This window comes from Nyctereutes procyonoides, unplaced genomic scaffold, assembly GCF_905146905.1.
Source record: "Nyctereutes procyonoides isolate TBG_1078 unplaced genomic scaffold, NYPRO_anot_genome, whole genome shotgun sequence".
Taxonomy (NCBI): domain Eukaryota; kingdom Metazoa; phylum Chordata; class Mammalia; order Carnivora; family Canidae; genus Nyctereutes; species Nyctereutes procyonoides.
Window position 1 is genome coordinate 41,302,808 of NW_026575131.1, and position 15,255 is coordinate 41,318,062.

The window sequence follows — 15,255 nt, forward strand, 5'->3', positions numbered from 1 at the left end:
CTCGACATTAGTGTGGATAAGTTTTCACATATATTTGTTTAAAAAAAATGTTTTTATTGTAGTAAAATAACAATTTACTATTCTAACCTTTTTTTAAGATTGTATTTATTCATGAGAGAAACAGAGGCAGAGACACAGGCAGAGGGAGAAACGTGGGACTCGATCCCAGGTCCCCAGGATCACACCCTGGGCCAAAGGTGGCACTAAACCGCTGAGCCACCCGGGCTGCCCCCTAACCATTTTTAAGTACTCATATAAACCATTTTATGATATTCCAAATTTCTTGACATAAAACAACCCTTTTATTGTGCTCAAAGTTTCTTTGTGTTAGGAATTCGAAAGTGTACAGTGGGGACAGTTGTCTCTGAGAACTGTGTCTAGGATTTCGACTGGGAAGATTTGATAATTGGGCATAACTTGACACCTGGGGATGGAATTATCTGGAACCATCTTTACTCAAGCGTCTGATGGTTTTACTATCAGTCTTCTGGGGCATCAGCTGGGGCTTGTGGCTATAGCATCTGGCTTCTCCATGTAGTCTGGGTTCCTCAAAGTATGGTGGCCTCAACGTAGTTCAGGACTCCAAAGGTGACTACCCTCAAAGGACTATATGGAAGCTTTTGACTTATCCCCAGAGGTACCACAGCATCAAACCCCTCTCCCCCCATTCTAATGGTTACAAGTTAATAATTAAGGATGGTCTTGATTCAGCAAAAGAGGGCATACACCCTACTTCTTGAGGGGGTGCCAAATAAATTTGTAGGCCTGTTTTATTTTATTTTAATTAATTAATTAATTAATTAATTAATTAATTTTTTATTTTTTTTTGTAGGCCTGTTTTAAAAACAGAACAGTCTGCTTTCTGGCTACAAGTTATTTATAGTCATCCCACATACAAAATGCATTTGCTAATAGGTCTCACTTGGTTACAGTATTATTTTTTTTTTTTTAAAGATTTATTTATTTATTTATGATAGACATAGAGAGGCAGAGACACAGGCAGAGGGAGAAGCAGGCTCCATGCAGGGAGCCCGACACGGGACTCGATCCCGGGACTCCAGGATCACGCCCCGGGCCAAAGGCAGACACCAAACCGCTGAGCCACCCAGGGATCCCTGGTTACAGTATTATGTTCAAGTTTGAAGTTCAGGATCTCACCATCTACTTTAGGTCCAGGTGCATACAAGATGACTTGGATTCATTGCTTGGACATGGTTTCTCTCTCTCTGAAACCTGTTAACTGAAGAGATGAGTTCTCTGTCCCCCACTGCCCTCAGCATTTGTTTTTGTAAACTCCTTTACAGCAGAGACCATGGTTCAGACCTCTGCAAATCTGTCACCTGGTTTAGTAGGTAACAGGAAGTAAGCTAACATGCTCTTCTGCACGATTATCCCAGTTTTTGAGTCCTCATCTTTGTCTTGCAGTATGTTCATGCGGATGCTCCTACCAATAAAACACTGGCTGGGCTAGTGGTACAGCTTCTTCAGTTCCAGGAAGATGCCTTTGGGAAGCATGTCACCAATCCGGCCTTCACCAAACTCCCGGTAAGTACATGAGCTTAGAATAATTGGGGAATCTACAGTTTCTGTACTCTCGAGTGCAGCCTATAGCTCTTTACTGCTACTATCCTGTAGAATAAACAAAAAGCCTCAACGGAGTTTAAGCTATAGAATATTATTGCTTTTTAAGTGTAGGAACTTCACTTTCAGAAGTCATTTAACATTTGCATTAAATATTACAACTATTTATAGACTCAACTGTTAACATTTTACTATGTTGTAGTTTCCTTATAGTCTCTACTATACCATGTCTTCTCCATTCTTTCTCCTGATTCAATTCTTGTGGCTAGGATACTTTTTTGTGGAATTTTTATCTTTTTTAGGTGAGATTGTTCAAGCTTGTGTGAAAATATAATTGTTGTCCTTGCAATTGATACTTTGATAGTTTGGTTTGGTGTACAAATACTAGGTTATGCTTTTTTTCCCTTCTGAAATATGTAGTTTTGTTCTTTGCTTTCCTTTTTATTTTTAAGTTTTAAAAAACTTTTTTAGTTATCTCTACACCCACTGTGGGGCTTGAACTCATGACCTGGAGATTGAGAATCACATATCTATGGACTGGGCTAGCCAGGTGCCCTTGTTTTATTCCGCCCCCCCTTTCCCCCCCTTTTTAAAGATTTTATTTATTTATTCATGAGAGATACGGGGGGGGTGGGGAACACAGGCAAGATCCCCAGAGTCCAGGATCACACAGGTGCAACACTGCTGAGCCATCCAGGAGTCCCTCCCTTTTTTTTTTAAGAGTTTGTTTTTTTTTTTTTTTTTTTTTTAAGATTTTTGTTTGAGAGAGTGAGCAGGAGCACAAGTTGGGGGAGAGGCAGACCGAGAGGGAGAAGCAGGGAGCCCCATGTGGGGCTTGACCCCATTACCCTGGGATCATGACCTGAAGTCTGATGCTTAATTAGCTGAGCCACCTGGGAGCCCCAGTTTTGTTCTTTCCTTAATATTTGATTTTGTGGAGAAAAATTTGATACTTGATTTTCCCCTTTTTAATACTGATCTTTGCAGTTCAGAAATACAACTAGTTATATCATGATCTGAAGACTCAGTTACGTTTCTTTATCTCAAGGATCATTCAGTCTATTAGTCTTCTCTCCTGTCTCATATTCATTTATATTTTTGAACTCTGTACAAACATTAGACTTCCAGGAAGTACTTGTCATAGCTTTTCTCATAATTTTTACTTCCAAGTCTCCGATTTGGGTTTTTGCAGTTTCCAGTTTCGCAGTTTATTGGTAGACCTTTTAAAAATCTCAGATGTTTCTTTTCTTTTTTTTTTTAAATTTTTTTTTTAATTTTTATTTATTTATGATAGTTAGAGAGAGGCAGAGACATAGGCAGAGGCAGAAGCAGGCTCCATGCACCGGGAGCCCGACGTGGGACTCGATCCCGGGTCTCCAGGATCGCGCCCTGGGCCAAAGGCAGGCGCCAAACCGCTGCGCCACCCAGGGATCCCCACTTTTTTTTTTTTTTAAAGATTTTATTTATTTATTCATGAGAGACACAATGAGAGAGAGAGGCAGAGACTCAGGCAAAGGGAGAAGCAGGCTCCATGCAGGGACCCCAACATGGGACTCAATTCCCATTCTCCAGTATTGTGCCCTGGGCCGAAGGCGGTGCTAAACCCCTGAGCCACCTGGGCTACCTGATCTCAGATGTTTCTGATCTGTTTTAACAACCTATTGATATCTCAGGTATAATTGAGAATAGGAGATAGAGTATGTTTTCTACTGATTCTGCAGTAAATGTTAGTTTGCTTACGGTATTTTCGCTATCCAGACATTTATTTTTATTTAGTCAGGTACAGAATTGTTTTTTTTTTTTTTTTTTTTGTAATCATGACCTTGAGATCAATAGTTCTATGCTCTACTGATGGAGCCAGCCAGGCGCCCGTAGAATTGTGGCTTTTTTGAATCATGTTAGAAAGCTTTCTTCCCTCGTAGGCGATGAAGGAATTTCGTCAGATGTTCTTCTAGTACTAATATGGCTTCATTTTTTACACTTCTCATCTATTTAGAATTTATCTTGGTATTCAGTGTGAGCTGAATCTGGATCTTTTTTCTTACAATTATCTGGTTATCCCAGTGACATTTATTAAAAAGTACTACTTTTCCCCCACTGATTTGAGCTCAGCAAGTATTAAGCATTTGGTTATTTATCAAATTCTGAGAATTTAAAGAGCAATACAGTACAGTGTCTTTGTCCTCAGGGGGCACACACTCGAATGAGGTGAATGAATAGAGCCTTTGACTTACCTGGTGATCTCAAGAAATGTTGAATTAGAGACTTGAAAGTTCAGCATGAGTTCTTCAGGGAAATGCTGAAGGATGGGATTTTTCAGGCAGTGATACCAACATGTAAAAGCACAAAGGCCTGAGAAAATATACTTTCAGGTAGTTGCAACAGTTTAACAAGATTAGAATTGAGGAAGATAAGCAGAGAAGTGTGCCAGAATCTGTTGTAATAGGCCAGGTTTACTGCGCTGGATGTATGACCTTTATCTTGAAAGCGATGGGGAAGAGTAGTAGGGAGAGAATAATAGGTAGCTTAGTTGAATTTGGGTTTTAGAATAATCCTACAGGCTTCAGTGTGAAGAATGAGTTGGAAGCTGTTGAGATTGGAGGCTTTGAAAATACTCCATGAAGAAACTGCTCTCAAAATCCACTGTGATGACACCCTATGGAGGAAGCAGTGGATTTAGAAAGGACAGAGAGGAACTGAGAGCTCAAGGGAGCAGAACTTAGTAGTATTTTGGGGGAGCAATATAAGGGTTGGAAAAAGAAAGAATTTACTAGGGGCACTACACTTAGCAATCAGACACTTAGCACTAAGGGGAAAGCCAGAATAAAAGCAGGTTTCTGGGGAAAGGTACTCAGTTTAGTCTGTGTCATGGTTGGTTCTCTGACAGGCAACTTGGAGTTAGAAATCTTAAGGCTACTAGGAAGTGAGATCTGGAGTTTAGAGTATAGGTTGAATTAGAAGACGAGATTTGGGAGTTACTGGGTACTGGTTAAATTATAGTTGGAATAAGATCCAACTTCTATTTGCATTTGCTTTAAAACTTTGTCCTTTTAAATATTTTTTAATGTGTGATTTATGTTATATGTGTGTAATATATTAGTGTAGTAAGTACCTGTATATAATTTATGAATAATTTTTTAGATTTTGGATAATTTATGAATAAATTTTTAGATACTGGAGGTACATGCTCGTTTTGTAGTAATGGGGATTACTGCATTGGATGATCAGTGTAACTTCATTTTCTGAGCCGTGTGACTAATTGATGTTTTTTGGGTAACTTTTGTAAGTTTAAAATTAGTTCAAAGTAAAGATTTTGCAAGGATAGTACAAAGAACTTTCATTTTCCCTTTATTTAGAATCCCTGCTTGTTAACATTTTACTACATTTGCTTTATTACTCTTTTGCTCTGTGTATTTTTTTTCTGAATCATTGGAAAGTTCCATGTTCTTTTACCTCTAATTACATGAGAGTTTATTTCTTATTCTTGTATATTATGAACCAGATTAGAATTATTAAATCAGAAACTGAAGTTATCATTTAAAATACTGTAACATAATACATATAGATTGTACTTTATTTAAAGTGTAACATTAATATCTAGAATAAAATTTACAGATACCATACATGAAGTGTTCTATATAATGTTTCACATTATATTGATATTCCCAATTAGGATTGTATGAGTGGTCTTAAAAAATAGTATATACAGGAGGCTTTATTTATGGGATATTTAACTCTTGGGAACGAAACCATTATTTTTTTCAAGATTTTAAAGACTAGGGAAGAATATTTTTAGGCAAAAGCCATAAATAAAAATATTCATGGCTTAGTGCCAGTGGGACCAGATGTACTTCTCTTTTTCTTAAAATAATGTTTAACATTTTCCCAAATGAAAGGGATTGTATAATGTGTAATGGTGTCAAGTAAAAGTGGATGAGAAAGACAATAAAGCAAAGAATGTTTTAGTGAAACATGTCAGCTGTTTAACCTTAAACGTGTTTTGTTTTTTCTTTCTGAATAAGCAGTACTGGTATAAGAGTTCACTGTTTGGGCTGATTTTTTTTTTTTTTTTAATCAGAGTGGAACTTTATTTATTTTTAAAATATTTATTTATTCATGAGAGAGAGAGAGAGGCAGAGACACAGGCAGAGGGAGAAGCAGGCTTCAAATAGGGAACCGAATGCGGGACTCGATCCTGGGTCTCTGGGATCAGGCCCTGGGCTGCCCTCTCCCTCCAATTTTACTGATGTGATTGATGTATTATAAATGGTACATATTGACAATATGATGAGTTCAAGGTAATGAACATTTCCATCATTCCCAGATGTTTCTTTGAAGTCCATTTCCGACCCCAGTCCCCTGGCAACCATTGACACTACAGATTTATTTACAACTTCATGAAATTTATATAAATAGAATCACAGGGTATACTTCTGCCTCAGTTCTTTCTCTCATCATAATGGATTTTGAGATGTGCATCATCTGTGTTGTGTATTATTTTTCCTCTTTATTGTTAATTAGTATTCCATTGTATCAATAAACCACAATTCATTTATCCTTTTACTGTTTGATGGGAATTTGGGTTGTTTACAGCTTTGTAAATAAAGTTGCTGTTGTTATTAATATTCAAGTCTTTTTGTGACATGTTTTCATTTCTCCTAGGTTAATAACCCAGGAGTGGAATGTTTGGGTCATAGGATTGGTAGCATTTAACTTTAGAAGACACTGCTAGCCTGTTTTCTAAAGCGCTTGTGTCATTTTACATACCATCTAGCAGTGTAGTAGTGTATGATAGTTCCGGTTCCTTTGCATTCTTGTCAGCAGTTGGTATGATTAGTCTTCATGATTTTATTCATTTTGATAGGTATGTAGTGAAATCTCATACTTTTAATTTGCATTTTCATGATGACTGATGTTAAACATCTTTTTATGTGCTTATTGACCATTTGTGTCTCTTCCTTTGCTTGTTCAAACAATTTTTTTTTTTATTTATGATAGTCACACAGAGAGAGAGAGAAAGAGAGAGAGAGAGAGAGAGAGAGGCAGAGACATAGGCAGAGGGAAAAGCAGGCTCCATGCACCGGGAGCCCGACGTGGGATTCGATCCGGGGTCTCCAGGATCGCGCCCTGGGCCAAAGGCAGGCGCTAAACCGCTGCGCCACCCAGGGATCCCTCAAACAATTTTTTAATTTGGTCCCAAGACCACTCCACCTTCAGAGATTTACAAGAAAGACTTACTGGAACTCAGCCTATACTTGTACTTATAATTAAGATTTTTTTTTTTTTAAGTTTACTTACTTAAGCAATTTCTACACCTAATGTGGTGTTGGAACTCACAGTCCTGAGAGATTAAGAGTCGCAGCTTTTCCCGGTGAGCCAGATAGGCGCCCCATGTACTTATAACTAAGATTTGTTACTGCAGTGTAGTACATATACAAAGCCTAGTCACAAGGGAAAAAGACATAGGTGTAGCCTGGAGGAATTGATGCTATGGGTTTCTGTATGCTCGCTCCCCCCCCTTTTTTTTAAATTTTATTTATCTTAAAAAGACATGAGAGACGCAGAGACACACAGGCAGAGGTAGAAGCAGGCTCCCTGAGGGGAACCCGATGCAGAACTTGATCCCAGGACCTCAGGATCACAACCTGAGCCAAAGGCAGATGCTCAATCACTGAGCCACCCAGGTGTCCTTGTATGCTCTCTTCCTTATGTGAGGGGTCACACAAAGTGCATTATTTCCCAGCACTGAAAATGTAGTAGCATACAGGCAATTTCTGCCCAAGGAAGCCTGTTAAGAGTCTCATGCCTAAGGATTTTATTGGGGGCTGGTACCTTTTCCTGGCACATACTTAAACTTCCAGACTCCCCAGAAGGAAAGTAGTATTCATCATTCATCAACAAACCAAATTGTTGGGATGCCTGGGTGGCTCAGCGGTTGAGGGACTGGCTTCATTTCACCTCAGGGCCTGATCTTGGGATCTGGGATTGAATCCTGCATCAGGCTCTCTGTGGGGAGCCTGTTTCTCTTTCTCTGTGTCTCTCATGAATAAATAAATAAATCTTAAAAAAAAAAACCACATTGTTTGTGCAAATAGTTTAGGTTCAGTGAATTACCTTTCTTATCAGTTGACTAGGAATACTCTTACAGGCAGATTCCCAGATGCTAGCCAAGGGCCAGTTGGTAAACCGGTCTGAGGGTAGTAATCTCAGGCCTGCTGTGTTCTTTTCTGCAGTTTTGTTTTTAAATTAAATTCTAAAAAATCTTTATATGTTCTGCGTACAAGTTTTTTATAATATTACTGCACATATTTCTTCCCAGCTTGAGATTTGACTTTTTTTTCTTATCAGTGTTTTCCCAAGAACAAAAGTTTTAAATTTTGATGAAGTTCAGTTTATTGATTTTTATGATTTGTTCAGAGAAACCTTTATATACCCGAAAGTCACAGACTGTTTGCTGCATTTTTTTTTTATTTTTTGCCTGTCACAATAAAGTTTATTATGAAAACAGGCTGCGGTGGGGACAGGGGGACAGACAAGTACATTTAGGTTGGGTGGCTCAAGTGAAGTAGTGCGGCTTCTTCACATTGATGCCATATGCCATATTCGCTGAGGGCAGGGGTCAAGTCCTCCATGGTAGAGTGTACTTGTGGTCCTTGCGCTTGCTTCAGGAGCTACCAGAAGCTGTGCCCTTCATTTTGCAGTGCTGTAGGGCATCGTTGGCAATATCTGAGATGAATTTCTGGGCAGCTAGGAAGATGAGCCAAATTATGCGCGGGTCCGAGGCCTCAAAGCCAGCATGATTCAGGTAGTAACCAGTCACTGCATCTGGGATCCTAGATGTATAGTCCTCCAGCTGCATCTGGAAGTCCACTAGAGGTGTGCTGGACACCACTGGCTTCAGGTCTCTGTTGGCGGCGCTCAGCAGTATGTAAACCCCCTTAGACATGGCTCCCTCTGGGGGTACTCAGCCGGCTCTCCAGCCCCCGCCGCAGCTCCGGCCCCGGGTACCCCCCCCTCCCCCCGTCCCCGCGGGTCTGGCCTTGTTCTCTGCAGCGGCGCCTCAGGTGAGCAGCGCTGTGGGGGCTGCAACCGTGGGCGCTGAGTCCAGGTGCGGGGCCGTGGAACCCACGCCAGAGCTGCTGCAGCTCATTGGGCTGGTGGGAGAGGCGGCAAACCTGTTGCTGTATTTTCTTGTAGAGATTTTTATACTTTTAGGTTTTTATATATTTTGGGTTAATTTTTATATGTAGTATGAGGGTAAGGGCTAATATTCTCTCTCTTTTTTTTTTCAGTATGGATATCCAGTTATTTTAGAGCTATCGTGTGTTGGAAGGATGTTGACCAGATATGTGTTGGTGTATATCTGGATTTATTCATGAGAGACACAGGGAGAGGCAGAGACACAGGCAGAGGGAGAAGCAGGCTTCATGCAGGGAGCCCGACATGGGACTCGATCCTGGGACTCCAGGATCACGCCCTGCGCTGAAGGCAGACGCTTAACCACTGACCCACCTAGGGATCCCCTCAAATAAAGCTTTATTTTTTATTTTTATTTTTTAATTTTTATTTATTTATGATAGTCACAGAGAGAGAGAGAGAGAGGCAGAGACACAGGCAGAGGGAGAAGCAGGCTCCATGCACTGGGAGCCCGATGTGGGATTCGATCCCGGGTCTCCAGGATCACGCCCTGGGCCAAAGGCAGGCGCCAAACTGCTGCGCCACCCAGGGATCCCTCAAATCTTAAACAGCACTACCACCACTATGAAAAATAGATTCCAGCTTGTTCTAGCAGTTTTCTTGGTAAAAGTAAAAATATAGGTGTAAGGTAGACATACTATTTGAATGTTTATTATACTAGTTTGCCATTACCTCCAGCTCCTAAGGAAGGCTCCAAAGAGGTAGGTCTTGTTTCAACTCATATCTGAGACAGTGTATTTTTATGTAATCTGAGGACTAACAAAATGTTGTAGTGCCCTTTGAATTGAAGTCAAATTTTATCAATTAAATGTTGATAAGATTTGCTTTGTTTTCCTATTCACTGCAGGTGTTTAGTATGTATTTATTGATTGACATGCCTTGTTGTGATATTGGTAACTGTCTCAAAGACAGGAAGAGTGAAGGGCTGTTAATGAAATTAGAGAAACGAACAATATTTAGTGAAATTTATTTTTTTCATGAAATATCTACAAAAATGTAAAACACTGCTGATTTATTTTAAAGCAATGATCAGAACTTTGTGCAATTATTAATTCTCAGTAGGAGATAACATTGAAATGGATACATCTATATTCAGGGACATGCGTTAAATTTTTTAGAATATATTTCCAAACTGTCACAGGAGCTTAACACATTTTTATATATAATTTTGGAATACATGTAAATACTTTGAAGATAAAATTTATTGTCAAACCCATTTCTACAAATGAGGCTGTGTATTTGGACTGGGTTAGTATTCTTTTGGAACATTTTAGATGAGTCACAGTCCATAGGCTATCTCTCTCTGACACTTTGGAATTTCTATCCAGTAAGTGTGACTGACTTCATGGCAGAGATTCTCATGAACTTGGTCAGTGTGATATAATGGAAAGAATATGAGTCAGAGGACTGTCACTTTGGCAGTCACTTTCTTTCATTTGATTTAGTAAACCATGCTCTGTGATAAATAAGTTTTAGGGAGAAGGAAGTTGATAAGAAGGGTCTTATAATTCTCAGAAAAAAGAGTTGGACCTAATCTTTGGTGTTATGATTGTTCTTTGCAGAGCACCTGAGTGACTGAGGGACAGAGGCATAAATGGGAAGATCTGAGAGGAATCTGTGGTTTTCAAGTTTTTCACTTTGAACAGTTTTTCCTGATAGACTTCTTTTTGAGCTTTCTGCTCCTGAAGGAGTTCTATCTGTGGCAAAGAAACATTAGAAAACTGTTGGATTTGGTGAACGAACGTGATGATTCCTCCAACTCTGGGTATTTTATGATCTGTATCGGAGAATAGTATTATTCTGCAAAGATTGTGCAAAATCATTGGACTTTTTGGAACAGGCAAGGGTGAAAGCCAAGATTAGCATGTAGGTCTAAGAAGCAAGAATAAAGGGACTTCCAAAGACAGATCACCAGTCTGTCACCATGATGACTGAATTCTTGAAGTCACTTGAGAAGGTAGTTCCTGGTGGCCAGGATATCTGATCTAGCAGGGAGGGTGTGGCTGTAAAGACTCAGGCTGAAGGGGTCTCTCCTTAAAACATTGTCTTAGAAGTACTATGATCAAATTTAGGAAATTTAAGGTTGAGAAGAACAGTACAGTTACTATATAATCAGTCGTTACATTTCAACAAATTGTCTCAAAAATGTCCTCTTTAAGATTCAAACTAGAGTTGCACACTTTATTTAGTTATATTTCTTTAGTCTTAGTTTGAAATACTTCATCCTGGGGATGCCTAGGTGGCTCAGCGGTTGAGTGTCTGCCTTTGGCCCAGGGCGTGATCCTGGGGTCCGAGATTGAGTCTCACATCAGGCTCCCTGCATGGAGCCTGCTTCTCCCTCTGCCTGTGTCACTGCCCCTCCCTCTCTATCTCTCATGAATAAATAAATAAAATCATAAAAAAATTAGTTCATCCTGTTTTTGTCATTCATGACTTAAATTTTTGAAGTATATAGGCAAGCATAATTGTACAGTTCTACCATGTTATTACTTAGAATTGAAATTTCTTCATGTCATTGCTGTTTAAGGGGTTGGTAAATTTTTTCTTAAAGCAACAGGTGGGGGGGGGATCCCTGGGTGGCTCAGCGGTTTAGCGCCTTCCTTTGGCCCAGGGCGTGATCCTGGAGTCCCTGGATCGAGTCCCGTGTCAGGCTCCCAGCATGGAGCCTGCTTCTCCCTCCTCCTGTGTCTCTGCCTCTCTCTCTCTCTCTCTATCATATATAAATAAATAAATCTTAAAAAAAAAAAAAGCAACAGATGGTAAGTATTTTAAGCTTGCAGGCTATATAGACTTTGTCACAACTAATCAGTTCTGTTGCAACATAAAAACAAAGATAATATCTAAATGAGTAAGCTTGACTGTGTTCAATTAAAAGTGTAATTGAAGAAGTGAGTGGCATTTTCGACTCTTGCTGCATAATATTCCATTGTGGGAATATTCCATTCCCACAAAGGACAGAATTTATCCATTGATTGTTTTTTAGGGTAATTTGTAGTTTAGAGCTATTATAAATAGTGTTACTGTGAATATTTTTGTATGTATATGTCTTTTGGTAAACTTAAGTATTTCTCTTATATTTCTAGGAATATAATTGCTGGGTAATGGAATGTATGTGTTCAGCTTTGGTAGATACTGCTAATTTTCTAGAGCAGTTGTACCAATTTATACTCCCACAAGCAATGTACAAGGGTTCTAATTCTCTCCTTTCTCACTGGTGCTTGTATGTTTTCTTATTTTAGGTTTTTTTTTTAAAGATTTATTTTTTTTAAGATTGATTGATTTATTACACAGAAAGAGGCAGGCTCCCTGCAGGGGAGAGGGAGAGAACCTCCAGCAGACTTCCTACTGAGTGTGGGTCTTGATCTCATGATACATAAGATCATGACCTGAGCTGAAATCATGAGTTGGACACTAAGCCACCCAGGTGCCCCCTTATTTTAGTTTTGGGGTGGATTGTCATGATACTGCCTTTTCTTTAGTTGCTGATGACTTGTGAGGTTGAGCACACTTTTGTATTCATTAACCATTTGGCTAGTCTCTTTATTGAAGTGCCTGTTCAGATATTTTGCCCGTTGTTTTGTAATCCAGTCATTTATCTTTCTCATTAAAAAAGATTAATTCCATAACATACAGTGTTTTATTAGTCTCAGGTGTACAATATAGTGATTCAACAATTCTGTTATTAATTGCTCATCATGATAATTGTACTCCTTAATCCCCATCACCTATTTCATCCATCTCCCCACTCACCTCCCCTCTGATAACCATAAGTTGGTTCTCTACAGTTAAGAGTCTGTTTCTTGGCTTGTCTCTCTGTCTTTTCCTTTGTTGTTTGTTTTATTTCTTAAATCACACATGTGAGTGAAATCATATGGTATTTGTCTTTCTCTGACTGACTTATTTTGCTTAACATTATAATCGCTAGCTCCATCCCTGTTGTTGCAAATGGCAAGATTTCATTATTTTTTGTTCTTTTTTTATGGCTGAATATTCCAGGGTGTGTGTGTGTGTGTGTGTGTGTGTATGCATGCACGCACACCACATTTTCTTTATTCATCTAGTGATGGTCACTAGGGCTGCTTCCATAATTTGGCTATTGTAAGTAATGCTGTAATAAGCACAAAGGTGCATATATCCTTTCAGATTAGTGTTTTTGTATTCTTTGGGTAAATACCCGATAGTGGAATTACCAGACAATAGGGTAGTTCTATTTTTAACTTTTTGAGGAACCTCTGTACTGTTTTTCACAGTGGCTGTGCCAATTTGCATTCTCACCAAGAGTGGGCATGTTTCTTTTCTTTCTCATTTTTTTTTTTAAAGGAGTTTTTCTTATGTGCTCTGGTTATGGGTCCTGTGTCAGAAATATTGCAAATATCCTCTTGGTGCCTTATCTTTTTATTACCATGATGAGGTCTTGATGAACAGAAGTTTTTTTTTTTTTTTTTTTTTTTAAGATTTTACTTAAATATTAGAGAAGAGAGTACAAGTGGGGAGGAGGGGCAGAGGGAGAAGCAAACTCCCCGCTGAGTAGGGAGCTGGATGTAGAACTCTATCCCAGGACCCTGAGATTGTCACTTGAGCTGAAAGCAGACACTTAAGCAACTGAGCCCCTCAGATGCCCCTGAACAGAGCTCTTAATTGTAATATAGGGCAGGGATTAGTAAACTTTTCTGGTAAATTAACATTTACCAAATGGTAAACTGCTTTATCTGTAATATCTGTTAAAGGTAAATATGTGAATAGTAAATATGCAGTCTCTGCTGTAACTTCTCATCTTTGTTCTTGTGTGAGCATCGCCTCAGACAATGAGCATTATTTTTTTTCAATAAAATTTTATTTACATAAGCAGAAACAGGCTGGGTTTGTCCTATGGGTTATAGTTTGGCCATTTTTGATAAACTAATATATAAGATTTTTTTTCATACGTAATGCTTTTTATACCCTTTTAAAGAAATCTTTGCTTAATTCCAAAGTCATATTCTATGTTTTTCATAGAAGCTTTGTTGTTTTGGCTTTCACCTTTACAATATAATCCATCTGGAATTGATCTTCGTGTATTATGTGATGTAGAGGTCAGCATTCCTTTTTCTCTTAAACACGTACATCTTGGGTGCCTGGGTGGCTCATTTGGTTAAGTGTCTGCTTTCAGCTCAGGTCATGATCCCAGGATCTTGGGATTGAGTCCTGTGTTGGGCTCCCTGCTCAGCGGGGAGTATGCTTCTCCCACTGCTTGTATTCTCTCTCTCTTGGTCTTTCTCCATCTCTCTCAAATAAATATATAAAATCTTAAAAAAAAAAACAAAACCCAAAACCTGTGCATCCAGCTGTGGCTCATACATTTTGTTGTGATGTTTTTTCACTCTTTTAGTTCTAAAGTGCTTTCTAATTTCTTTCTTTCAATATTTTATTTATTTGTTTGAGTGAGCACGAGTGCCAGGGAGGGGGAGAAGCAGGCTTCCCCCTGGGCAGGGAGCCATAGGCAGACGCTTTGCCCACAGAACCACCCAAGTGCCTCTAAAGTATTTCCTAATATCTATTTTGACTTCTCATGGTTTACATTATTATTTCAAAAGATGATTGAATGATTGTTTTTTATTATAAATTTCAAATTTTGTTACATTAAGAACATGTTGTAATAGTTTTGTAAGTTACTGAGATTACTGGTGCTGAGAGATCAATCCCGTTTGGGTTTTTTTTTTAGAGATACTCTCTTTCCTTCTGGTTTCTTTTAAAATCTCTTTTTTCTTTGCTGTTACGCAGTTGGACTACAGTGTGTCTAGCTGTAGGTTCTATTATGTATTTTTAATTTATTCCTCAGAACTGATACATTTCTTGGGGCGCCTGGGTGGCTTAGTTTGTTAGGCATCTGACTCTTGATTTCGGCCTAGGTTATGATCTCAGGGTCCTGGGAGTGAGTCCTGCCGTGGGCTCTGAGCCTAGTGGGCAGTCGTCTTGGCTCAAAGATTCTCTTTCTCCCTTCCCTCTGTTGCTCCCCCTGCTTGCGTGCATGCAGTTTCAAATAAATCTTAAGTTGTTTTTTTTTTTAATTTTTTATTTTATTATTTATGACAGAGAGAGAGAGAGAGAGAGGCAGAGACACAGGCAGTGGGAGAAGCAGGCTCCATGCACCGGGAGCCCGACGTGGGATTCGATCCCGGGTCTCCAGGATCGCGCCCTGGGCCAAAGGCAGGCGCCAAACCGCTGCGCCACCCAGGGATCCCCAGTTTCAAATAAATCTTAAAAAAAAACCAAAAACTGATTCTTGAAGCTAGAGATTTATAGCCTTCACAATTTCCAATCCTTCACAAATAAATTTTAAACTGTATTCTTCTATGTGTAATTTTCTAATTTGTTATATAATCTGACAGTTGTGCTTTTAGTTTCATTGAACAGTACGTGTGATAGGAGTTATATGTATATATTTTTCAAATCTTTCTCCTTAGTGTCTTTAATCATCTTACATATTCTCATTGTACA

At 39.1% G+C, this 15,255-nt stretch overlaps 1 protein-coding gene and 1 pseudogene across 1 annotated transcript in view; one reads left to right on the top strand and one right to left on the bottom strand.

Moving 5' to 3' along the window:
• Positions 1 to 15,255, top strand: part of SMARCC1 (SWI/SNF related, matrix associated, actin dependent regulator of chromatin subfamily c member 1) — a 169,436-nt gene that overhangs the window by 7,910 nt on the left and 146,271 nt on the right. The window contains exon 2 of the mRNA XM_055343264.1: positions 1,426 to 1,545. Coding sequence (XP_055199239.1) covers positions 1,426 to 1,545 — 120 coding nt within the window. The remainder of the gene's footprint in view (positions 1 to 1,425; positions 1,546 to 15,255) is intronic.
• LOC129521591 (transcription initiation factor TFIID subunit 10-like) lies at positions 8,138 to 8,731 on the bottom strand (annotated as a pseudogene).